A 27361-nucleotide genomic window follows, 5' to 3' on the forward strand; every position below is an offset into this window, starting at 1 on the left:
TTGACACATTTTGTAATATAATATACTATAAAAAAAAATCACACCCATTAATCACCCTTGCTCTCAAAAGGAGAACCTTTAAGAATTGGGAAGCTTTCAGGCTAATGGTGACAGATATACATTTTCTAAAATTCGAATTATTCCTTGAAAGCTTGAATTTTATCACTGGCAATAAATACTGTCAGTGTTTTTCCTTAAATCTTCAGGGTCACATTACTCTATCTTAAGAAAATTTTTATCAAATACCCAAGTTTGCCAAACCAAAGTTTCCCTGACAGGTGTTCTTTTAAGTAAAAATGGGGTTCATTTTAAAAGTGGCTAGTTTAGCCTGCAACTAAAACAACTGCACAGATTCTTTCCCTAGAGACAACCAGATTGCTGTGCAGTAGAAGCACATAGTATACTTCTCATCACTCAAGGGTCAGGATTTAACAAAATTTAACAGTGATTATTGTTTGGTGCCACTACCTTGAGTTACACTAAGGGGCCAGCACAGTTTTACCTCCACTGCTTTTGCACAGTGAAAAAAGAAATAAAGTCTTGTATGATCATGAAAATAGTTTTGACCTCCCAGGCCCGCTGAAATGGTCTTGGATACTCCCAGGGTCTGAAGATCATATTTGAGAACTGTGCTTTACCTCATTAAAGAATTAACCAAACTACTGTTAAAGAGATAATAAAAATAGCCAGCTAACTCTTCTCCTTCCCCTCCAGTTGATCTGGAATAATGTGTCAAAGAGTGGCTAAAAGTCACATTTCCAACTGATATTACCTGGAGAGTTTTAGGTACCTATAGGCATTCCACAGATGCTGAAGCTGGGGGGTGGGGGGATGGCTATTCCCTGATGGCCTCAATACTACAGGGGACAATTCGAATGTAGTTTTTAGCTTATTACAGAGGCGGTATTAAGAATTGAATGGACTTCAAACGAGTTGTATGACAGAGTCCATGCCTTTTAAATTTTCTCAGTTTATGAGAATCAACTGATAATGTGAAAGCACTGTAAAAATTGTGAAGGTCTACCCAAACATAAGTTATAACCCAGTCCCTTCAAAGGGGAAAAAGAGGATGAAGAGATCGGGAGAAAAAGATTAAGACATTTTTTTACTTCCATAGCTCTTCTCCTAAATTAAAATAATTAAACATTCTTTGCTTTACCCTAGATTTGCCCCAACTTCTATTAAGCACAATCATCCTTAACTCTTAGTCTTTTCCAACTTAATACCAATATCCCTCATCTGCTGAGGTGTCCAAAAGGCAATTTTATTTTACTTAATTATTTGAAACGTCAAAAGCAATGCATTGGATTACTATTTAAGGAGGGGGAGGGGTAGAATATGCAAATAAATCAGTATGTTGATCACTCTAATTAAAAGCATAATATCTTTACCTCTCACTTACAGGCAATAATTAGACAAGACAGAAAAGTGAAGACTAACCAAATCACTCCGTATGTATTGAAATATATTGCCACAACACACAAAGGACCTATTCTAGGAATAGGGAAAATACATAGACTTGTCTTTCTTATATTTGTAGTTGTACTTTATGGTTTACAAAGCACTTTAACACATACTACCTCTCTCCAGCTATGCAGCAACCTGCAAGGCAAGTAGAAATGATGTACACTTTACAGAGAAAACTAGGCTTCAAGAAGTTAACTAACTTGCCCAAAATTCAAAGACCTATCAAAGACCTAATGATGAGCATATCTTGTGACTCCCAGTATCACTACATTTGCAGTTATATTTTAGCAGTTTATTTATTTGGTGGTGGGGAGGTTATAGAAGCAGTAGAATCCCTTTACAAATGAAACCTTACATTGAATCTGAGCTATGAAACACATAAATACACAAAAGCGTTTTTATAAGTGTTTTAGTTATAAATGAACAATTACTGATAAGTTTTTCTCACAAGTGAAAATTAAACATGAGTAGATATGCACAGGAAGGAACTTTTTTTAAAGGCCAGTGCCTTCATAATCAATGACAATCTTTCTGATCAATGTCTTATTAACAAAAAAGTTCAAATATATGTACAAAGGGAGCAGAACAAATTTTAATCCAAGGCCTGCACAAGAATAGTCTCGTAACAAAAGATTTTTGGGTGGTTGTATTTTTAAATTATAATTTTAAAAAGTACTTAAAATTTAATCCAACTCAAGTATTTTTGAACACTGAAGCATCTTAGGGCTCCATAAAAAGCAGTTTGAAAACCACTGCATAATGGCTTGCTGTCATAAATTCACTGCTTGGTCTCTGTCTAGTTCATTTTCAGATAAAACTAAATAAAAAACTACTTTTGACAATCAAAAATATGTACATAAGAAACCTGATTAACCAAAGAAAAATACAGCTACTCATTCACAGTCAAAGCAATACCATTCTTTTGGTTGAACCATATAAAACTGCTATTAACTGACAATTTTGACTATAAAAATGAGGTTCATATGGCTTAAACTAATGTTTCCCATTTTATTTTCCCAGTCTCTTCACTCACCAAAAAGTTGTCAAAAGAAGCGATCGTATAAGCAGAGGGGAAAAAGTGCAATATCCAACAAAGATAAATCACTGGAACTACCTAAACATATTAAGAATTATAAAATGGTAAATCCTCTAACTTAAAGTGCAGAGTTTTATTCACTTCAGTTGCACTAACTGCTCAATACTCAAAATACATTGTAATATGCACCCTTTTATTTATTGGAAGACGAGTGGACTGAGAGTTACCTACCTTTCTTAATGCAGTTTGGCACTCCACTTTGAAATTTATCTAGTTGTCAGTGGAATTTCTTCAAGTAAAATGTATTACACTTCACAACTCATTAACTTTTCCAAAGTAAACAGAAGCATTTCCTCTTTTATTAAAACCTTTATTGAATTATTTCTGATAACAGAGCAAGTTAGAATAAGTAGGAGTTATAGATTTGAGGAGAGTTTTGTTTGTTCATTTCTTTCCCTATGTGGTTTACCTCTCCATTCTTTTTACTGACCTAAGGTTACCAAATTAGGTATATTTAATTCATGAAGAAGTCTCTTTTTTTTGGAAGACGCTGAATCAAAATCATAAAGGTACTTCTAAGAATAAATGTAATTCTCATACAATATACAATTAAATTTTCAGATGTTGGGTTGAACCAAATTACTTTCTTTGAAGGTGAATGCAGTTCTTTTTGAAGTTCCCTCCAAATTCAATACATTGCAACAAATTAAGCCACTTAGAGAAAAAGGTGTCATGCCACATAAATAAAGGTGACTCTTCCCCCATCACTAATGAGGATTATAACAGCCAAGAGTAATTCACACTGGATGTGCATGGTTTTCATTCTTCCATCATGAACTACACTGAACTAAAATTCAAAATGCTGTGACTCACATGGTTATTACTGAACACTTAAAGTGGAAAACACAAGATAAATCCAGAGAATCCCATTTTGAGTGTTATAGATGAATTTTGCTTAGAGTTATATACTTTCTATCAAAAAGAAAACCATTTCTTCGTTAGAAAACTCTTACATGCTGTTTTTAGAATGATGAAGAACTTAAAATGCTAAACACTTGATATCTTTTAAGAGCACTTAAGGCACTCTTAAAAAGCTACAAATGTTTGCCAAGTCATGCCATAACTGGCTCAAACAATCCCATTTCCATCTAAAGTTATTTCATGCTACTGCATGAATCAATATTAAATACCTTGGAGTTACTAAAAACTGGGAATTAGCAGAGGTGTGCATAGCAATTGTAAGATCTGAAAATGGTGAATATCCATTTTCCATATACTACCTCTGTCTTTTAATAATAGCTAGAAATGAGGATGTTCTTTCTAGGTAAATAGAAATAGTTTCTTAAAAGCTAAGAGAAAGATATAAAGATGTCTTGAAAGCTAGCAAAGGGTCATGGATCCACAGCCATGGTTCTCTCAAAAGAAAAATAGATTTTGAAACTTAATACTACCTCCAAAAATTTAATTAGTCCACCAAATTGCCAGAGCCATTAAAAAAAATCCAAGTCAATACAGCTCTTTTTTCGCTTATTCAGTTAAAAAAAAATTAGCTGTTTTTTTTTAAAACCAGGCTTTAGTTTAATCAAACATGTCTCAACAACACTTCTTTTTTCATGTTAAAGACATAATATCACTTTTAAAGTTGGAAAATCATCATCATCATTTTTTAAAAAGCTAAGTTCAGATGCCATCTGGCCCAGAAGTGAAAGAGTTAACATTCAACTAAGCTGCTCTGCGCTTCTGATCCATTACATTTCTCACGAGCTGCCCTACAATGAGCTGAGCAAGTATCAACTGTAATTTGATCCCAGAGTTTATGGAAAAAAATAACTGCACATACTCAACATGCACATTTAATAAAAATCTGTTTCAAGAAAAACATATCCGATAAACACAATTTAAGGCATATTTCACTGTTTAATTAACTTCAAATATGCAATCCTTTTGCTTTCTTCGTGCTCTCAAATAAAATGGGGGGGGGGGGGGAAGCAGCAGCCCTACTGCAGGGAAAAGAGGCTTGAAAAACAACTTTGATTGGCACTTGGCCTGATCCACAGAGGAAGAAAAACAGTTTTTGGACAAAGAGCGCAAATATTTGAGCTTGCTTACTTACATGCTTTCTTTCTTTCTTTTTTTTTAATATATAAAGAACAATCCTAATTGAACTGTATTTAGAGAAATTGACTAAAAACGGTGCCGTATTCATCTTAGTCTTTCAGTCCTGACGCATTTGCACAGCTCAGCAATTTTAATTCATTTGTACTGGACAAACAGAAGCACCTCAACTACTGTTTCCACTTAATGAAATGTAAAAATAGAGTCTCGAGAAGAATAAACTGATTATAATATTACCCAGTGGCGGCTGTTAAAGTCTGAGTAAAAGCTTTTCTCAGTCTAAAACGACATCTTTTCACAGCCCCCTCACCCCATCCCCCTTAACGGAGCGAATAAGCCAAGTAAGCTAAACAATACTGGAGTAAACTTTCTATCAGTCACTCTGGGAAGCAATAAGCTGATTGTGCGTCTGATTTTTCTGGAGCAACACCGGGGTGCTGGGGATGAGTAAGTGCTAAAAAGGGATAACTCACGTCCACCTCAGTCTCCACCTCCCCCAACCCCAGCTTGAGAAACTGTAACGTCGAATAGCATTTCCCATGGGCATAAAGTTCAAGCTGCTTTACCAGTTCCTTTCAGGATCGAACTGTAGCCACAAGACGACCATCCAAAGAATGTAAAAAGGGAGTGTTCGGGGAAAGCGTGCAAGGAAGGCAGAAGCAACCGAATAAACAAAAACAACACCCGCAAGAGTTAGGCACAGCAAAGAGGGAGCCAGGTTCCTCTGGACCAGACCAGGCAGTTCTGATTTCACACCGACCTCCATCAAGAGCACTGGGAGGAGGATCGAACAGGTCCGTCCCTCCCTCCGCCCTGGGAGCAGGCCGGGGGTGGCAAGGTAGGGAGGTGAACGGAGGAACAGACCACAGGCACCCCCCGCGCCCCCAAATCCCCAACCCCTGGGGACTAGCTTCTGTCCCGGCAGAGATCAAAAGCAGCAGCAGGCTAAACCCTCCACTCTCAACCCATGCCCCCTTTTTGGGTCTCGGCGTAGGGAAGGTGCCCTGGGATCCCTTTGAGCCTTGCTCCAAGAGTGCGCCCCGGGCCGAGCAGCCCGAGCCGCGGCCGGCAGGAAGCGCCCTTTTCGGGCCGGACCCCAGGCCGAGCCCGTACCTTCCGCAGTACTTTCCGGCAGTTGGTACAGAGCAGGTAGTTGGCGGCGGCCGACGGGCTGCTGCTGCCCCGGTTCATCGTGGCTGCGGGCACCGAGGGAGAGGGCGAGGGCGGGCGGCGGGCTGGGGCCGGGCTGTCACTGCGGCCGCCCGCGCAGCTGAGGGGCCGGACCGTCCCCCAGCCGCCGGCCGCGCTTCAGCCTCAGCGTCCTCCGGGCGGGATGTCGGAATGGGAGGCGACGCCCCGAGAGCGAGCGGCTGCCCGAAGCGACCACCGCGGCGGCTGCCGAAGCGACGGCGGAGACGGTGGCGGCTGCTCCTCACCGGCCCGTTGTTCCACCCGCCCCCATCCTCCAGACCCCCGCCCCCGCCAGGCTAGGACGAGCAGCCGCCACCGCTGCCGCCGCCGCCGCCGCCTCCGCCGCCGCCGCCGCCGCAGCGCCTCAGTGCGGCCCCGCCCCCGCCTCCCCACCACCTTCACCACCTCCACGCTCGGGCACCGCCCCCTCCCGCCAATCGGACCGCTCCGGCCACGCCCCCCGGGCGCTAACCCACAGCCAATGAGCAACTAGAGCCCGGCTGGGAGCTGCACCGGCCAATCAGAGAGGCCGAAGACGCCTTGAATCTCTGGGCAAGTTAAGTTTGTCTCCGAGGCTCCGAACTGAAGGGAGATGGCGGGTTAGTTAGGTAGTGGAGTGGGAGGGAATACAGTGTGCTGCTCCACCAATAGGAGGAAGAGGGTGTGTCATATGCAAATAACCCCGTGAAGCCCAGCCCCTCCCCTAAGACAAGGCACAGCCCCTGCTCTAGGTCTCTGCAGAAATGGTGAGGGAATGAGATAAATAACTGGGAGCTAGAGCTCGCTAGTGGGTCTAAGACTGAGCTAAATATTTCCTGATTTCTTGAGAAAGGGTGGGGGTTGGGGGCAGCTAAAACGTTCTTACCGTCAGGGCAGTGGTTAGGCTTTCTCTTAACCAAAATCTTAGCTTAGCTATAAAGAAGACTGCAATCACGTAGCACTTTGCATCCAAGGATCTCAAAGAACTTTATGCATCATTTATCGTGAGCCCTGTTTTGCAAAAGACCAGTTACCTGAGGCTTCGGCAGCGGGTAGGGGATAGATGTTTAAGTATATTTGCACCATTAATCGAGTTAGAGGGAAGAAAAGACCCAAAACCTGTAGGTGAGCGGTTTCCTCCTCCATCTAAAGCCCCTTCTCGCAGTCTCTCAGCAACGAAATTTCCTTTATTTGTCCAGCACGAAAAGGCCAAAGAGACAGGGTTGTCTTCCACCCAAAAGTCCTTCTGAGGCAGCTGGTTAGATAAACGCAGAGCATGGAGCTCTGCCTGGGAGCGAAGGTTCAGAGAACAAATTGCCATTTAAAACTGTTGGGCTGGACCTGCCTCTTCCGAAGCTAAAAATGGATTTCGGATTTTGGCGTTCACGCTCTGGGGAGAGAACGCAGATGTAATTGGGGAAAGCTCAGGCTGGCAGGGTGTGGGGGACAGGCGAGTGGGGGATCCAGGTCTCCCAAGGAGCTAGCAGCGCGCATGCCAGTCGAATGCTGGTTCCCGACGCGAGACGCCCCGAAACCTGCTCCCCAGTGAGAACAAAGGCAGGCTCCGAGCGAGAACCTGATTGGTGCCCGGTCCTCACCGGTGTCCTCCGGACCCCGGAGATAACTTGCTCTGCCCACTGGCGCGGAGCTCCGTGCGCACTGGCGCCCCAGCTCCCCACCCGGCCTTGGCCGGGACCACACAGGACTTGTGCGTTATGACATCACCTGTTTTCGCTGTTGAGAACACGATCGGTATTCTCTGCTTCTCCTTTTTTACAGGTCTCTGGTGTACGAGGATTTGTGAAGGCCTGCAGTTGGCAGAATGAATCTGTGGAGATGGTTTAAAAGAACGGTTTCACTGGTTTGCATTTCTTTCTTTTCTTCCCTTTCTTTTTAAAAAACTACCCTGGTTTCCTTAGGGATTCAGTGTAGTGTTGTGATGCAAAATCAGAAAGGTACACTTGGAGGAGCTAGCAAGTTTAGCATATCAAAGCTATTAGACCAAATTGTGTGGTTAAAACTGCCAATCTCCTCATTTTTCGACAGCTGCCTCCTCTCTGTCCCTTTTAGAGACCAACAGGCATAAACCAAGTCTACACAAGGAACAAAGGAAATGGAAATCTGCCAGTGTCAGGTTTAAATAGATTAAAATAGACTGGAAAACCCCCAAAGGGTCTAAGTTATGTGGTTGGGTAAATGTGTTGATCCATTTAACTAGTGATAGCTAAAGTTCTCTTGGTGCTGTGCAGATTTATAGAGCCTAGAATAGCAATGGCGTGGGGAAGGTGTATAACATGCAGTTAGAAGAAACTGTAAAAGCAAGAAGATTCAGCAAAGGGAGAAATTACTACGTACACTTCAACGCAGAGATCCAAGAAATCCAGGGAGAAAGGAAGTCTCAGTTGTCCTAAGAACTGAAACACATATGTGTCCCCATTTAGTGGTAAATATCTTGAGTTATATTCCTGGCTTATAAAGCAGATTTTATGTGAATACATTTTAAAGGAAAGGAGAAATTGAAGGATGAACTGAATTTTTGTGCAGAGACTGAGTTTTCTCCAACAGTATTTTAACTTCAAATTATTTTCTATCATATACTTTTTATATCCTTTCCTTCTATTTAATAGCTAAAATTCTTTCACAGTGAAGTCCTTTAAGTTCTTCCATAACTAAATCTCTCAAGAGGGAGGACAAGAGAGGCCAGCCCTATACAATTATACCCTCTAACAAAGATTGCTAAAAGGAGGTTTTAGAGGAATCTCTTCATTGATCCATGGTCATATACATGTATGTGACCAAGTGAGGGCCCTCTCCACCAAATCCTCCAAACTGTTATAACATTGTCTATACTGTCATTTATTTGGCAGTCAACCATGTACTGCACTGTAACATTTCTTCTATTGAACCACGATATATGTGTCTGTGTCCCACCCCTGAAATCTCCAATCCAGTAACTCATTCTCAATACACAATGACCACCCTTTCTTCTGGTTCTCACACCCTCAGTCCCATCATCCTCCTTCTACGCTCTCACGGTAATGTTCAACTTCTGGACCCTTCCTTTCTCTTCCATTCCTCACCTGACCTCCCTTTCTTTCCCAGCTAGCCTGGATACCAGAAGGAGACTGTAACTTAGAGAATAAGTGACTTGCAAATCCTGGATCACATTGTTAGTTAAGAGGGAAGGAAACAAAAGCCCATTCTTTGAACTTTGTACAGAGCAAGGAAAAACTCCGCCCCTTTTGTTGTCTGGTTGATCTAAAACAAGAAAGAACTTTAGGAAAGTAGGATCTGGGTGAAAATTAACAACCAATGTGGAGCACTACTTTTTAATTTTTTAATTACAAAATGAGAATGACACTTCATTAAACATTTTACATCATTTAAAAATAGTTTTTGCTTGTTTTGAACTTTTTTTTTTTTTTAAATGTGACTTTTTTTTCCTAGTTGTGCATAAAATCACATGGCTTGGATGTACCGTAAATTATTTAACCATTACTCCACTATGGAACATGTAGGTTGTTTCCAGTTTCTCATGATTATAAATAATGCTCTGATAAGCTTCCTCATATGTAAGTTTCTGGCAGCATCTTTTATTCCTAGATATGGAATTTCTAACCTAAAGGATATGAATATGTTTTAAGGCTTTTGATGCAATTTGCTAAAAGATTTTGTGGAAAGGTTTAACCAATTTGCAACCAACTCACAGTGAATGAGCACAGGGGAGAGAATCATTTGAAAGCACAAATCTGATCTGTCATTCTCCTACAGAAGGCCAGTCAATAAGTCCTCTTACCTCTACTTCGAATGCCCTCTATCTCTTTCTCTTTGAAAGATCTCCCGGTAGAAATATGCACTTGCCAAAGCATCCAAAGTGCTTTCCTATACCTCTTCCTTAGCATCAAGCTCAATACTGAAATGATTGGTTCAAATTCTATTTTCTCATTAGACTGGTGAACCCCTTAAGGGCAGGGATGGACTACATTCACTTATTCACTCCCAACTCCTAGCTCAACCAACTGTAAGAGAAGTGCTTAAAAAATCTTGGAGAAAATAAGGAGTTTTCACTCTGACTTTCCTCAGTACACCATAAGTTCTGCTAGAACATCTCTTTTGAATCTCTAATAACAGCTACAGGAACTTATAAAAGGATCCCAATACATATTTGTGAATTGAATGGTACAAATCAACTATTGTTGCAAAGCAGAGAGATTGGATTCGTGTCCTTATCTGTCACCAATTCCTTCTCTGACATTGTACATAATGATCATAACTGGGACTTGCTATCTCTTTTATAAAATGAAACTTTCTACCACAAACCAAGGGTGTAGGGAGGGAGGGTTGAGGCATATTTTTATGCTCGGCGCTTTTGAAAGAAGATACCCTGTTAGTAACGTGCTATGACTTTTGGACTTAAAACTGTTTACTTCTCTAGATATTCTCATTCTACTGACCTAAGAACGGGCCCCTTTATAGTTCCTAAATAAGGATTCGATTGAAAAAAATCAATTACTAAAGATATTTTTTAAATTCCATTTCTTGAGACAATAGGTCATTTTCTAACCTTTTGCTTCCTCAGATTTCTTTTTCTTTCCCCTGGGGGCACCCAAAGCCTTTGGATTTCAGGGACAGTCCTGCATTATTTACAAATTTGCAAATACTGTAATTTGTTTTGTGCGCAAAGGAATTTGTACTTCACACAATTATAAATTGATTGCTCCCTTTGAGCTGTTCATTAGATTCCTGCGGCCCAAGACCAATACTACTCCAAAGGAGAAATTAAGAGGATCTGATCCAAAAAGACCACTGCTTGAGTGCCCATTCCCATCCCACCCCCTCCATTGCCCACCTCCACGGAGAAAATTATTCTTACCAAAGCTCATTTTTCAAAGAACAAATATTCCACCAACATCCAAATTTCTGTTGGCTTTCTCTTCTAACTTCCTATTTCAGAGTTTCCTGCATTTAACCCCATGTAAAGCAGACTGCAAAGGCGAGCAAGACCCTCAGATGTGGGTTTGTTGTTGTTTGTTTGGCCTGCAAGATGTTAGCTAGCACAGTGCTTTTTAAACATTGAATTACTTTAAATATTTATAATTTAGGAGATTTTGCGCCCCCCCCCCCCAAATCTAGATTTCTGGCGTCTCTTGAAAATTTGTCAGATCTGATCACACTGGACTCATACTGCCACATGGCAAGCGTCTGCTGGAACCCAGTACCTGCTATTTGGGTTTGGACATGTACTTTCTAGTTTACCAACATCTCTGTCACTCTTTTGGGTTCTATTTTGCCACTTTATTTACATTATCTTCTTGATCTTTGTAAGGATTCGCCACCTCTATAAACTGTCTCCAGCACCTAAATACCTAAATTACTGATCTGCTGACTGTCCCTCTTAACTTTATCACAGAATATGAATTGAAAAGAAGCTTGTCATCTCTTGGCTATAGCAAAAGTTGAGGAAAGGGGTCAGATGTAAAGATTATCATGATATGTAAATCAACTATGCTTCAATAAAAAATATATATTTAAAAAAGGAATATCATGATAGATAGCTAGGTACCCTGACGTGTGTGTGTGTGTGTGTGTGTGTGTGTACACAATGGGAAGGACAGTTATCTAAGAAGGGACTATTATGTCCTTTACACTCTTCACCCCACTCCTTATTCTAAGTCTGCCCGCATCCGCATTCTAATTGTAGCTTTAGGAGAAAGGGACCAAGGAGAATGTGGCAATAGTAGAAGGACCATGAGAGTGTTTTCTTTGATGGGCATTATCACATGGAGACTAAGAGCCTGGGCTCTGGAGTCAGATATGGATTTGAGCACTGACTTTGCCCCTTACTAGATATATGACCTTGGGCAAGTTACTTACTGTCTTTAGGTTTCAGTTTCCTCATCTGTAAGACTGAGTAATAATGCTACCTCCTCAAAGAGTGATTGTGAAGATTGAATGAGATTAACGCACTGTAGTGTTCAGCAAAGTGACTAGAACATTGCAAGCCCTCAGAAAATGTTTGCTGCTAGCTGCCACAATACAAAGGATGTTATGTTCTCTACGTACTGTGTGACCTTGGTCTAGTTACTTAACTTTTCTATGTCTCGATTTTTGTCATCTGAAAAGAGGATATTAATATTAGCTTAGTCATAGAGTTGTTTTGAGGATTAAATAAGCTATATGTAAAGCACTGTAAAACAATACCTAGCATATAAGAAATGCTATATAAATATTTACTATTATTATATACTGTGGTCAGGAGATCTTTTTTATTTGTTTCTTTTTTTTTCTGTGAAGATCTTTGATTTTCAAGGTACTTCTCAGAAGGGAATGTAGGGTAGTAGAAATAGCAATGGACAGAAAGTCAGAGGACCCAGGGTTTAGTTCAGTAGTGCTGTAAACGATGCGATTTTGGGTCTCAGTTTTCTTATCTATTAAATATGGAAGGGTGATTAAGTAGGGTCAGGGCCAAATCCAGATTGTAGGAAAATTGAAGCTTATATAATGTGGGGACCTGCCTTAATAAAAGAATATAAAACTATGGATGCAAAATTATTTATGAAAGCAAATACTTATTTAAAATCAGCAATAGAATCAATAAACCTTAAAAAGTTGAAAATACTATAAACATCACAAAATCCAAATAAATAACAAATCTCTATTAATTAACTACCTGACACAACCCTGTATTACTTTTTTCCCTACATATTTTGGGCTGTATATTTTGATTTCCTCTTCATATGACAATGATTTTTGAAATGTTATCTTCGATGGAGAAAATAGAAAGGTAATTCAATATTTTTCTCTAGTCTAGTGCCCTAGGATGCACTTATGCATCATGAAATGTCCTCCAACCTACATCTTTGGGATCTGATGCATGTGAATTGGCCTGGTGGGCGATAGAAATATTCCCAGAACCCATTCTTACGTTGGGACAACTCAAAACAACAACCACACACTGAAATGACTGTGATCTTGCTCTCTCTCTATAACACACCAAACCCAAGCTAAAGGTGTCTGCATCTTAACTTTCCCTTAGCCAGAATAACAAAAATACACATGGCTTCCCAATTCTTCCAGCATGAAGGAGAGTTTGAAAGAGGTAACTTGAGTGAAAAGAGACTGTGGTCTTTACCAATAATGGTTAAAATAGCTTGCTTTTGAAATTTAATTAAGAATATGACCACGTGAACACATTGCTCTGGCCTCTCCAAGGGCCTTGGAAGGGGCCAGTGCTAGTGATGGACACTAAAGTTTAAATTTTAATAAATTTGTGGTTAATCCGTGTCTGAGAATTGCAAAGACCTTTCCAAGCTCTAAAATTCTGTGAATTTGTTTTGTCTTAGGATTTCCATGAGAATCTAGTGCAAGCAGGATTAGTAGGATAGGAGAAGTAGGAGAATTTCTGCAAGTAAGCAGGGAGAAAGTAAAAGCAGCTCTAGTCTCAAAAATCCCCAGAGTTGCCTTGGTTTTCCTTTGTTCCCTTATTTCTTCTGTGAGTCTGTTCATCTCCTTGATAATCTAAATTCACTCTCCCCAATTCTCAATATCCTTCTTTCAGATGTAAGGAAACTGAGATAGAGAAATAATTTTATATATTTTAAGGAAAGATCATTGTGAAATATGCTGGCTGTCTGGGTGTTAGAAAGGAAAGTGGGTGAATAAAACAAAAATCCACATGAGAGTGAAGGAGTTTGGGAGTAGGATCCAATTAATAAGAGCACAGAAGAGTTATAATTTTTAGACTCGGGTATCTTAGATGACATAGTATTCTATTGTGAAGGATTTGCAGTAAATCAACATGTAGGACTGAGGTGGGATTGAAGGGACCCTTAGAAGGAAACAGTCTATACTTCAACTTTCAGGCCTTCTGAAAGTGACAATTACATACAGACTTGGAGCATCTTCAGGGATGAGTCTTATTCATCTGAGTATTTCTAGTACTTGGAACCTAAGAGGAGGTGCTTGAAAGTGCTTGTTGGATGAAATGGTTGGATGTATTAGAGTTTGTTAACTGGAAAGCGAGTACACATATTTTTACCAAATAAAATTCCCAAGTTGTCTTAAAACTGTAAAATGATTTTCATGCAAAGGTAAAATTTGCCTTGTTAGCAAGAAGCAGCTTTCAACAATTATATAAATGTAACAAACACAGCAATTTCAAAGATAAAATGTTGGCATTCCCACATGAGCTGCAAGCTTGGAATCACAATAGCATCTTGTAAGATTCTGGAAGGCTGCAACTTTGCAAGAGTATGCTTTGAAATACATGCTGTACAGATAGTCTTTTATTTGTTCATTTATTTATTGGACCCTCAGCAAGTAGTAAGTCCTGGCGACAAAAAACTAACAAAATATAAGTTTATAATCTAATAGTGAGACTGGGGTATAATCTCTGCATTGGTGTAGAAGATAAATAGAAAATGGAGAAGAGAGGGTAAGAGAATTATTAGCAAAGAACTCAGAAAGCTCCTTTGAGCATTTATGCCTGTAACTGGATGCCTTAGTGGTAGTGATGGAGACACATGATGCAGAATTCTTGCTGTGTCTCTATGCAATTTACAATGTCAACAGGAGGATGGGATTAACCCTTATAAATACTAGAGAACAATACAGAAGAGTATATAATGAAATCACCTTTTAATTCCATGTTCATTACTCAATTCATTCCCGCAGTCACACATTAATTTCCTCAACATATGTCTGTGGAGTACTTACCATGTGCCAGGCTCTTGGCTAGCCATGGAGATAAAGTGATAAACATGAGAGTCAGGGTCTTACAGAACAGATAATCTAGCAGAGAAGATGGACTTCAAACAAGTAATGCCAATATGTAATGAGTATTACAGTAGGGAAAACACAGGAAGGGAACATAGAGCAGGGAAATCTAACCTGGTCCTGGCCTCCCTGAGGAAGTAAAATGGAAACCCAAGTGGCGGGGTGTCCACTGTTTCTGACAGTGACTCCCCCATATTCCAGCCAATAGGTCTTTTCCATCTGCAACTCTCATCTTGTTGTTTCAATTCTCCTTTTAATATAGTTCCTGTTCCAGTTATAAAACTCCTATGAATCCTGACTTTTTACAGTACAGTAGACAAACTTTTATGCTGGGAGCAATCCTCCTTTCTTTTTCTAAGAGGCACTATCCCTATTTAACTTCTTTTTCCAGATTAAAGAATATCATTTAACATCATTATTTCACACTTGACATTTCTCACTCAGGCCACCACCATGATGAGTTCCATCCGTGCATGTGCAAGTTAAATGTAGGCACCATTTCTAAGAGGTACATCTATTTTATCTCTCTTAAGACTCTAAAATATTTGAAGGTAATCCTCATATCTCTAACCTATTTTCTCTAATCCCCACAACATCCATGGTAATGATACTATAATCATAATAGATATAGTGATAGAAGCAACCACTACCACTTACTGAATGCTTACTATGTACCAGTCATTTTGCAATATCTTATATACATTATCTTACCTAATATTTATAAAATGCCTATGAAATGGTTATTATTATCTCCATTTTTCAAATGATTTATAGGGATTAAAAGTTTGGTCAAAGTCACAGTTATTACAAGACATTTGAGATTTGAACCCAGATTTGCTTGATGCCAGTGTTTGTAGTATTATTCAATCCTGCCTTGGCATTGTACATTCAGAATAATGTAGATATTCTTTGAACTAATTCTCCGTGATAGGTTACCAAACTGTGAGGTCCACTGACTTAGATCTCCCAACATCCACCAAATACAGTGTGGGCACCTCCAGTAGTTGGATTCCTACTGAGATCAATGCTATGGGAATAGGAAAAGAAATACGCATTATTCCCTATTCTAATATTTTATTGCCCACTGGCATGTTACTCTAAAATAAAACTAAATGATCCTGGGATGTGAAAAATACTTTTGTTGACACTCTAAGTTGAAGTGCCAAATGTTTTGATATATAAGTCTGATGATTCCTAGGCACTTGGTTAGTCATAAAGGTAAAGTGATGGATGTAATGGAGATAAAGTTGAGGGAGAGGGGAGAGGAAAGAAGTTGCCATTGCTCCTCTTACATGCTGTATCAAGGATGGTCTGGGTCCATTGTGATTGGTTGAGATTAGCTCCTCTGAGAAAGAAGATGAATGAACTGGTTTCCACATAATCTGCCAGCGAACTAGAGATCTTTATCTCAACCTGTGCCATCCAGATTCTCCTCTAAGGAAATCTTTCTGCTTGTGGCCTCATTCTACACAATGGTGCTCTATACCGTGTGTTTGCCCCTTGTCTCAGATGAGTGGACCAAGGGGTAGATGCTTGCTGGAAGACAGACATTCTGTGACCTGGCCAGCCATCTGGATGGACTAGCTTAAAATGATGATCTGGGCCAATCAGTTGCCTTTCTGGGAAATTCAGCAATTGCAAAGTAAGGCACCAGGCCAGTTGGCAGCAGAGTCAGATTGTGAGAGGATGTCATGAACCATATGGACGCTAAAACTATGAAGGGGCAGAACAGATAGAGAGTAAAGGTTGAGGAAGCTGGTTGGAAAAGAAGCATAGAGACAATGCACAGAAAGAAAGCGAAGACACTAAGACACTGGTATTTAGAGGTGTCTTCGATCCTGGGTGTTTCCAGTTCTGGTCCCTGCTATGTATCCCTGTAACCGCCCCTACCCCTATCTGAATCTCCTTCCACCACTAATTTTGTGAAGTAACTTGAGTGCGCCTGTTTCTTTCAATCAAAAGAGACTAAAACCATCTTCCTTCCCTTACATGTCAAGCACTTACAAATAGGAAGTATTACTCTTAGTTCTCATTAGTAAATGGATGTGAAAAGTCAGACATTCAAAAGAAAGAACTGGAATGCGCTGAGCCAGAAAACCGCATTTTTATTTTTGCACATAGAAAATTTTTACGTTTCATTAAGCATACATTTCATTAAGAAAGTCTGCTCTCAAACTTTTTAGAACGTTTTGTGTTCCCAGTTGGAGAATGGAGATCAGTAATCTATTAGCCGAACTGCTTCTCTCCAAGTTTAATGTCAAAGTGATTCTAATGTGTCTACGTGAGCAACTGCCTGTGAAGAAAACTTTGAGAGACAAAAGGCTTTCTCCCTTTCCACTCTTTATCCTTCATTCAGACCTCATGCCTGCTGGCCCAGTTTAATGATTTTCTAGAGTTTTTGAACCAAAAAGATTTTTTTAAAAAGTAAAAAGAGAAATCAAAGTTAAATGTCCTTGAATGTTTCCAAGAACTAAGTAGTTAGTCAAGAAAAAGATAAAGTGAATGAGGGCAGCTTTGTGTCAGTTTGCAGGTTAAAGATCACTGTGGTGGTCTTTATGAAATACAAAGGGGACCAGGCATATAAATATGAACAGGTATAAATGTTTTAATTTGACTCAACTTGCCAGGTGAGGAATGTGCCTCAACAAGTGATTTGTTTCCGTAGGGCCAATCACTAGCCTTGGAGGAGCTCAACTCAGCTAACCAGAATAGATCTGGAATATTCTTGGTTTCCATTCCTGTGCCTCACATGCTTTGTCTCTGCAGGAGCTGCTGCTTATTCTTCCCTTTCTAAGTCTCTCTCTTTCTCTCTCTCCCCTCCTTCCTCCCTTCCTTCCCCCTCCCCTTCCCTCTTTCCCTCTTTCTCCCTCTTCTGCCCTCCCTGCCCCCTTCCTCCTCCTCCCTCTCCTCCTTCTTCTTTTCTCCTCCTCCCCCCTCCTCTTCCCCCTCCCCCTCCCCCTCCCCCTCCTCCTCCTCCTCCTTCTTTTTCTTCTTCTTCTTCTTCCCTTTCCCCTTCTCCTTCTCTCTCTCTCTCATTTATATTGGGCTTATTCTGAGCTCAGCCACCCTTGAACCCATTCTCTATCTTGTAGGTAAAATAGTTCTTAGGATTTGCTAAGACCTTGGAAAATAAAGGAGGTACTTCACCTGACCAGTGAGGACTGTTTTTGCCACACCTTTGGAAACTTTGTAGATGGGAAATTAAAGGAAGTGGTGCTTCTCCCTGGGCCATACTAGAAGGGTTGTGGTCGTGTTGGACTTGCTGTTGATGCAGTAACTCTACAGTTATTTCTGTATACTCAAGGCCTGTCGCTTTGCATTTTCTGTTTCTTCAAGAAGACATGAACATCTAGAGAGTCACATGTCTATGGGGAATTGGAATGCTGAGGAATGGAAACAAATGGAAATATATTACACAAGTGGAACTTCAGCTGTGACCTGAAATGTATTACCTAAGAACTCTGTACGGGTGAAATTTTTTCTATCTTGGTATTGTATAATCAAGTCACTGTTCAAAAACTCTTCAAATTTCATTTTTTAGTACTTACTTTGTAGGGTTTTTTGAGGATTAAATGAAAAAATTTATGTAAAGTGCATAGAACAGTGTCCCTCCTATTATGAGCACTCAATAAATGTTAGCTATTATTATTTTTAAAATTTTTCATACAACAATAATATATTTGCTCAATAGCAATTGAAATTTACTTGAATTTTAATGTTTGGGTTCCCTGATGCCATTTACCACTGTTTGTTTTGATTTAAAAGGGCCTCAAGTACTTGATAACATGCAAGGTTAATCATCAAAGCATCTTTATTGCACTTGCGTTCGCAAAGTACGTTTTGGTCTTCTTTTAGTTAGTCTGTTCAATCACATTACAAGATAGAGAATTCTGTGTCAGAGAGCCTGTGGGAAAATGAAGAACCTAAGTGTCTGGAGAAATTAAATGACCACAATGTAACCCCCATTCTAACCTCTCTCTAGATGAAGATGAAGAAAGACCATCTTCTCTGGGACTTGGGCTGTCACGCGTATTAGGTGAGTGTATGCATCCACACACATGGATATATGCCTTTATGTGTCCTGCTCTCAACGAATTCTTTTTTTTTTTTTGGCCGTGCCTCGCAGCTTGCAGGATCTTAGTTCCTCATAGTTCCTTGACCAGGGATTGAACTGGAGCCCCTGCTTTTGGAAGCACGGTGTAGTCCTAACCACTGGACTGCCAGGGAATTCCCAACAAATTCTTTTTTGCTAAGCTAGAGATAGTGAGTCATAATCATTCCTTAAGTTTTTTTAAATTAATTAATTAATTAATTAATTAATTAATTAATTAATTATTTATTTTTGACTGTGTTGGGTCTTCATTGCTGCACACGGGCTTTCTCCAGTTGTGTTGAGCAGGGGCTATTCTTCGTTCCGGTGTGTGGGCTTCTTCCTCATTGCAGTGGCTTCTCTTGTGGAGCATGGGCTCTAGGTGCGCAGGCTTCAGTAGTTGCAGCGTGTGGGCTCAGTAGTTGTGGCACACGGGCTTAGTTGCTCCATGGCATGTGGGATCTTCCCGGACCAGGGATCGAACCTGTGTCCCCTGCACTGGCAGGCGGATTCTTAACCACTGCACCACCAGGGAAGTCCCATTCCTTAAGCTTTTAACTGAAGAACTGCAGTTTGCCAGTTAATGAACGGGACGTATCATCCCCATTTAAGAGCTGGAGTTCTAAGATAGAGTGCCTTGGCTCTTGCCATCAAGAGCTTTGCCTACTAGCCAATAGCTAATGATTCTCAGTTTTACTCTACAGGAGGTAACTACCTTTAGGGAGATGGACAAAATCACAAAAGATAATATACTTCATGTATTCTGTATGACTCTAGAAGAACCTAACCATACTATAAATAGGTCCGGTTTTTTTTAAATATAGGTCTGGGCTGAGAGGGTCTTCTGGGAGGTGTAATGGGCAGGATATATAAAGCATGGACCAAGCCATGGATTCTTTCCTCTTTGCCTTTTACAATTACCCTCTGTTTATAGAAACCTATTTATGAGTCTGCCTTGGTCATCAGGCAAAATGCCTTATTTATTTCATGGTTGTTTACAAAACCAAGGGCCAAATCTACAGGATATTTATACTGTTGTCTATCATAGCATTCACTGGGAGAAGAGATAAGCGATTCATCTGACAAAAATATTGCGGCTTGCAGATTCTGAGTGCACAAGAAAGAAGTCACTGCATTACCATGTCATAAGACAATGATTTTGTTCTCCTGAACAAATGATGTAACTCATTCAGGTTGATTTCGCCTTCCTCAGATGTCATGAACATAATTTTTGCTTTTTCACTATAGTTCTTAGTTGCTTGTGCAGTGACATCTCAGGTAAAAAGGGCCTGAAGCAAAGTCTGAGTTGGATCCTCCTGAGAACATCAAGAAGATTTTCTCCCCTTTTTCAAAGAACTAAGGAGTAGATTTAGCCAGACAAGGATAAGGTTCTAGATGTGGAGGGTAACAAGGAGTGGTAAGATTTTTCTAGGTGGAAAAAGCAAAGGGAAGGCAGATGCTTGGGTGTGTTGGTGGCCTAATTTCTGTAGCCCTGGAGCTGCCCAAAGTATCTTCAGAGTGAAGACCAGCCATCTGAGCCCCGAGACAGGACAACGACCTGGGGGTGAAGAGCGGCTCTAGCTCCACCTGCCAGCTCCTGAGCCAGCTCCGCACCCCCTCAGCTTTGTTCTATTTGCTCTTTATCTTCAGGGCTTCATTGACATCATTCTACCCTATTTCAGAGTGAGATTAGGTGAATTCCTCAGAGCCCATGGATCCCAGTGACATGTTAGCTACACCAACTTTGTGTCACCTCTGCTTCTCCAGAAGCAGATTCAACAAGATCACATGATTTTTCAGAGCCTTTTAATGTCTCTTGCCTTTGGCGTGTCACTTATCTGACCTACTTCCAACTTTTCATGTTCCAATCTCCCATCCCTTTTATTTCATCTGACTCTTTCGCATATCATCAGCCCTACTTTCTGCTCCCTTCTCACTAGAGCAAACTGCCAACCCCAGTACCTTTGCTCTCTTGTTCACATTCCCCTCAAAATTCACCCAAAGTATCCTGGAAGCAAAGGAGAAGAGCTTAAACTATTTTTGCAGTGGAAAGCCTAGAGATGACTTACCTAAGCATGGCCTATTTGCTGCTTGATGTAGTTCACGCTCTGGCCAGGGGGAAGGTATGGTGGGATTTTGCCCAAGCACACTTTGGCCATTCTGTGTTTTGTGCTGCCCGTGCTGAGTCAGCTATTGTTGAAACAAATGAAGGCAAGTATCCTTGAGGAACAGTGATGGAGGCGTGGGTGACATTCATGTAGATAATAACCTTTCAGGTTAGCTCTGGTCCTGCCCATGAACAGAATCTCAACCCCAGCCAAATCCTTCCAAAAGCAAAGATCATTTTCGTCGTAGACTGTAAGCTCCCTGAGGGCACATATCTCTTGTCTGAGTTCTTTTCATTCATGTTTCCCAGGTGCACAGAATGGAACCTGTCCCACTGTAGGTGCCCGAGAAGTCTTTGTTAATTTGAATTCCCGCCCGATGGAATTGTTACTCTAGTACCGCATTTCAGCAAGGCTCTTCTCGATCAAATAGCACAATATCAAACAGGTACGGCAGAGTCGATTTTAATATGCTAATTCATATACACAAGGGAAAAAAAGATCGTTGTAAATATCATGGGCTTTGAATGAACGGGAGCTTCTGAGGGCTGTAAATGTATTTCAGAGAACAGGGCTAAAAATGGAGTAGAAATATACTAAATTTTAAGGAGCATCTGGAACATGAAGGGTAGCTGATAAAGAGAAAATTAAGCTTTTTAATTATAGAAATGTGAAATTGATAAAGAGTTCCCTGTTTATCTGAAACACCAAGTTTTCCTAGAACCTTAATATTATTATTCCTAGAAAGCGGGGGTCGAGGGGGGTTTAGACTAGATAAAATTCCCTCCAATTCTAAAAAGTTGAGACTATAATTATAAATCATCAAAAAATATAAAAAATAAATAAAACTGATGTCTTTATTCTCTCTTTTGGGAATGAGTGTAGCCCTAGAACAAAAAATCTTAACCTGAAGTGTATGGTTGTACATCCTTGTATATTTGAATTCCCTAAAACCGTGCATAAAAATTTTATATATGTGCATTTTTTTCCCCTGAGGAACAAGGATCCATAGTTTTCATCAAATTCCCAAGGTAGTTTGAGACCCCAAAACCTTATAAGCCACTGGATTATAACATTTTAGATTGTCTCCTTATAAGGCTTGAAATAACACTTTCTATGTGTCAGGCATTATGCTAAACCCTTTATATGTATTACCTCATTTAACCGTAACTTCACAAGACTGCTGCTTTTCTGAGAAGTTAACTTTCTCAAAGTCTTACAGCTGATAACTGGTGAAGCTGGGACACCCACCCAGGCTGAACCAGAATGCCATGCTTTTATTCATTACATAGAACTACCTTCTTTTTGGGAGACAGAACATTTTCCCCAAACCAGAGCCTTTTCAGTCTTAGCCATTATTTTCCCTGTAATTCATCTTTTATATTTATTTAAGAACTGCTTTCTAAGCACCCTAAACCCTTTATACACCCAGGGAGCATTCCTCTGTGGAACTAGCTTTCTAAAGCACTGAAGCAACCCTCTCCAGACCACTCACCTCTGTTCTGTTTTTTTCCATTGTACAACCAGGCTGCAGTAAGCATAATTTTGTCTTAACTCTCTATTCTAAACTCAGGTCTGGCCACGTGGCACTAATGGACAACCCATACATTTGGAGAGACTCCAAGAAATCCATCCCAAGCACTGAATGCTCCTGGCCCTGTTCCAGAATTTCACTAACCTTCCACAAATTGTGATTCCAGACACGTTCTTACCTTGGCCCCCAGGATAATGGAAGCCACAAAAGAGACAGAAATTAAAATGTCAGCCCAGCTGGGCCCACAGCAATTTCAATGGAACCCATTGCCTCTTCGATCACCTGAGTGTAGCACATCTGTGCCGCTTGCAGAAGGGATAGCAAAATAATCCAGAGCAGTTATTTTAGATGTCTCTTTAACTCAGTGTTAACACAGTTGCTACTTAACAACAGCAACTAAGATTTTAATAAGCGACAGGAAAATTTTTAAAAACAAGGTGAGAAGCAGAGATCAGAATTCTGATGAGCTTTGTAATTCAGCAACCACTGCCATCACTCAAAACCTAAATAACCTGAAATATATGATCAAGGCTGGAGCGGCAAGTAAAAGAAAGTGTTGTTATTCTCTGCCTGAGAAAAGGGTATCACCCAAACCTTTTCACCTACTGCAGATTCTGAAAGACGAGTAGTATGCCATGTCACTATGGACAGAGAAAAGGATGTCCACAGCCAAGGTGACATCTGAGAGGTCATATACTTTGTGGGATCATGATAGAAGTTCAAAACATCAACCTGAGAAAAATAAGTGAAACTGATGACCAAGTGGGAAGTATGGGTGGCACAAGGGATTAAATGGTGTGGGAATCAAGACATTGCTAATCTCCTCACTTCCTCCTTTTTTTATTCTTTATAGACCCAGCCACTGATAGGAGCTGCTGATTTCACGTGAAGTGATCTGTTGCTTTTTGTGCTCTGAAGGTGCTGATTTCCAGTGTCTGCAATGTCACATCCATGAGTTCTTCCAGCTTTGAAACTGAGCGCTCCAAGCAAGAGGATCCCTTCTGCTGCTATGCCAGGGAAACACTGAGATTACTTCGGCCAAAATAACATTTCAGCCAGTTGACATCCTAACTCAGAGAGGCAGCTAGTCATATTAACAAAGAAAACGATGTTTGGTCATAAAGGAGTGTGATGAAACTTTCGCTTTATCTTTTTCTATCTCAATACAACAATATGGAGACGAGTTATTTTCTTAAAGTACTTGTCACCTGCTTGGTGATTGTCATTTTACTTGGCTGCCTTCTCTGCGAGATTATAGGCTTCATAAGGACAGTTTTCCTCCTCATTGTATCCTCAATACAGTAATAACATTTTTTTTGAAGAAATGAATAAAGAAAGTCAACGCAGAAAAAGTCTTCTAGTCTATGTTATAGGAATAGTGAAATCTTTTTAGGTTAGTAAAATGTGGGTTGAATTGCTCAGGAATTTTTAATAACCAGTGGTTGTCAGCTGAATTTATATTATGGGCAAATGTAATACTGAATGCAATTATAAGTTCTGGAATAGGGACAAGTGTTCAGGCCGCGGTGGCTAAGTGCTGTTTTTGTCCTCCAGCTCTTATTTTTCCTTCGGGTAACTCTTAGCCAGTGTTAGTCTAGGAAATTGCCCCCTCCTTCACCCTCAGTCCCATCTTATTCTCCTCCCCCAGGTATACTGGGTCCTACACTGGTAGGTGATCCTCTGTGTACCAGAGAACCGTCTTCCCGGGGCCACTGGGCTTTGTTCAGCCACAGCTCCAGCTGGTCCTGTCAGAGGACCGTGTCCTTTCTTTGCTTTGGGGAGAAGTGAGCTGGAGCTGTGTGTGGGGTCTCTACACTGAAGCCAACAGAGGAGAAAGTGGGGAGTGGGGAGATAAAGGGAAAGAGGGCGGGAGAGAGAGGGTCCTGATGACATACATCATTAGAGGCAATAAATCACCCACAACTTAACTTTTCTCTGTCATTTGCCACAAAAATAACTCTAACTGGTCCAGAGAATGTGTTGTGTTACTTTGTTTTTATCTTGGTAAAAGAAAGAAATCATTTAGATGGCTCCTAGAGGAAGTGCGGTTTGGTACATCTTGGTCTTGTTAGGAAATTCATTATTTTAATGGACCGAAATCTCTGCCTTAGATATAATGTTGGAGCTTCGGGAGCTACAGGTAACTCCGGATGCGTGTGTGCTCTCTTCTAGCTGACAGCTCCGTATGAAGAGAGCTATTATGACTCGTTTGTTCATTCATTCAATAAATATTGAGCACCTACAATGTGCAGGCACATCTTTTCTTCAGGATTTATGTTGAGACTGTTCTTTGAACTGTTTTCTCATGTCACGGGGATTCTGGACCAGTACTGGTGTGCCTTCCTTAGAAGGACCCCACTGTGTCAAAGCATCACCTTTAAAATATGGCGTCTGGAGCAAAGCATGATAACATCCATTCATATGTGTTATACATGCCTTAAGTGTCCCATGTGCCAGGTGTAAGGGTAACACGGATGGGTGAGAAAGTTTTGTGCTCAGAGAACTCACTGCCCAGAAGGAAGAGGCTGTCCTGTAAATAAGACAGTCCAGCATAGACAGCTACAGTGAAACCCAAATTGTAATAGGGAAGAACAAGTTACTTTAATCTTCGTATTCTATTGCCTTTGCTACAAGTTAATCACTAAAGGGATGTTGCCTATAGCTTCAGGTATACATAATGGCTCATCTCTGAGAACCCTGCCTCCCATATAATGAGCGTTAAGCTAAAATACCCTTGTTCAGCCCACAGGAAACCTCCTGACCAGGCCCACCTGTAAATGGCTACAGAAAAGAAGAAATTAAGACATCCTGGAACCAGGACTTTGCCCCCTCTCCTTTTAGTATTAACGAAGCCTGAATTTAACTCAGGGAAGATGGTTCTTTGGGACACTAATCCACCATCTTCTCGGCCTGCTGGCTTTTCAGATAAAGTCCCTACTCCTTGCCCCAGCAAACTGTCTCTCAATTTATTGACCTGTCATGTGGGGAGCAGTACGAGCTTGGACTTGGTAAGAAAATGAGGGAGCTGCCAGTTCTCCTTGGAGAGGGGAATCCTTGGAAATGCTTCCCACCAAGGGGAGGTAATTCAGAGTATGAGTGTGGACTTCTGACAGGCAGATGGAGCTGGGGGAGGGGGAGGGTATTTCTGGGAGAGTCAGCAGCCTGAGCAAAGGTAGGGAGGAATGAAACAGCCTAGTGAGTCCGTGGAACTGCAAAGGCTTTGATAGGTCAGGAGTGTGGGGTATGAGATTGGGGTACAAAAGAGGTAGGATCAGAGAAGTAGGCAGGGTAGAGCCTTGAATGCCATACTGAGGAGCTTAGGCTTTTTTCCTACAAGGTGACAAGGAATCTCTAAAGTTTTTAAAGAAGAGGGACAACATGATGGGTTTACATATTAGAAAGACACTTTGAAGGTGTCAGACCCAGGGGTTGGACCTCTAGGAAACTGAGGCAGGAAGAACAGTTGGGAGATCAGATCATCTGGATAAGAGATGCAAAAGGATTCCTTTAAGGCAATAGCTGTAAGGATGGAAAGAAGGGGATGGATTAAAGGCAGTGGGGACACGGGGACAAACTGTGCTGTAAGACTTGGCTACTCAAAGTGATTCAGAAGACCCGTAGCATTAGCATCACTTGGAAGAAAAGCAGGTTCTTGGGCCCCACCCCAGGCCTACTGGATCAGAATCCGCAGCTTAACAAGATCCCTCAGGTCATTCATTCATTCATAGGCACATTAAAGCTTGAGAAATACTGGTCTGGGTACCTGAGATTCAGTTGTGAAGACACAAGACAGCTGCACCTTCATGGAGTTCACACTTTTGCATGGGAGGCAGATCTGAAACAAGAATTCCATGGTCAACATTGGAGGATGATGGTGATAAGTGCTAGAAAGGGGACATATCAGGAACTTGGACATGCCCAGGGCTGGGGGGTTCAGGGGAGGTTTCCCTGCATAGGTTACAGTGAAAAGCCAGAGTGAACCAGGAGAAGCAAGTGGAACACATGTGTATATGTATGAGGGGGTGGGGTGGAGTCTCCCATCAGAGACCAGGCTGGAAGGGACACTGGGGCCTTGGAGGAATGAAAAGCGCTGGAGCAGTGCGTGAGGAAGGTCCTGTGAGGTGGGGCTGGAGGTCAGGTGGGAGATGGGGTCAACTTGTCAATCATGCAGAGGATTCTGATTTTTATTGCAAGAAGAAACTAGGAAGAGAAAGTCCAGAGCAGTATCAGGAAGGTGGTACATAGGAGGAGAGCTGATAGTCTTCCCTGATGGTTCTGACCAAAGCCCATTCGTTCGTGGAGACTACTACTTTGGGCTCTTTAGTTCTGACTCCATTTAAGAAAGTTTTACAGAGCTCACACTCTGTATTAGGTCCTATGCAAGGCAAGGGAGGGGTATTCAATATTTAAGATGTGATTCCTGCCCTCAAGGATACCATAGTTTAGTAATGATGTTTTGCTTTGTTAAAGAAGCTTGCAGTCAGACCAAGAACTTCCAGTTAATCATTCCCTAAGTCTTCCCATATAGGCTGCTTCTGAGCCAGTTTTCCCTCTTTCTGTTCTTATGTATATTTTTATACAAAATTTCACATTTTTTCTTGGTTTCAGGCCACCCTCCCAACCTGCGATATCTTTTTGAATCTTGCTTTGGTCATCAATTTTCTAGCTCTCTCTCCCAACTTTATGCCACATGCCAATCTGATGAATATGTCCTCTTTTTAAGAAAACTTAAGACCCTACATTAAAAATTGGTGACAGGTGTCAGAGGGACCTTAAGCCTCTTAGCACGGTAGTAACAGAGTTTCCCTTCTGGGTGATTATTGACTGATTAATCAATACATCTTGGGCACCTTATAGTACTTTTTCCTGGGAAGAATCTCTCTATCTTGTAGCTATAGTGCACTATTTATGGGAACCCACAGCACCTGTGAATACCTGTGTCACAGTATTTGTAACATTGCATTTTAATTTTGTTACCTCTCTGACCATCGTTACGGGGCTGCTGTTTTACTCATCACCATATTCCCAACAGCAAGCACAGTATATTGCATATGGTAGGCACTCAATAC

General features: G+C 41.0%; 1 protein-coding gene and 1 long non-coding RNA gene across 2 annotated transcripts in view; one reads left to right on the forward strand and one right to left on the reverse strand.

Annotated features, from left to right (window-relative positions):
- Positions 1-6087, reverse strand: part of SESN3 (sestrin 3) — a 73989-nt gene extending 67902 nt beyond the window's left edge. Inside the window, exon 1 of the mRNA XM_007191183.2 lies at positions 5732-6087. Within this exon, the coding sequence (XP_007191245.1) occupies positions 5732-5809 (78 nt within the window). The 5' untranslated portion in view covers positions 5810-6087. The remainder of the gene's footprint in view (positions 1-5731) is intronic.
- Positions 6088-7569: 1482 nt separating this feature from the next.
- Positions 7570-23565, forward strand: LOC102998857 (uncharacterized). The gene is made up of 4 exons (XR_009009321.1): positions 7570-7649; positions 18546-18599; positions 21070-21206; positions 22332-23565. It is a non-coding gene; the product is annotated as an uncharacterized LOC102998857 (long non-coding RNA).
- The last annotated feature ends 3796 nt before the right edge of the window (positions 23566-27361 follow it).

The sequence above is a fragment of the Balaenoptera acutorostrata genome, chromosome 9, assembly GCF_949987535.1.
Source record: "Balaenoptera acutorostrata chromosome 9, mBalAcu1.1, whole genome shotgun sequence".
Classification (NCBI taxonomy): domain Eukaryota; kingdom Metazoa; phylum Chordata; class Mammalia; order Artiodactyla; family Balaenopteridae; genus Balaenoptera; species Balaenoptera acutorostrata.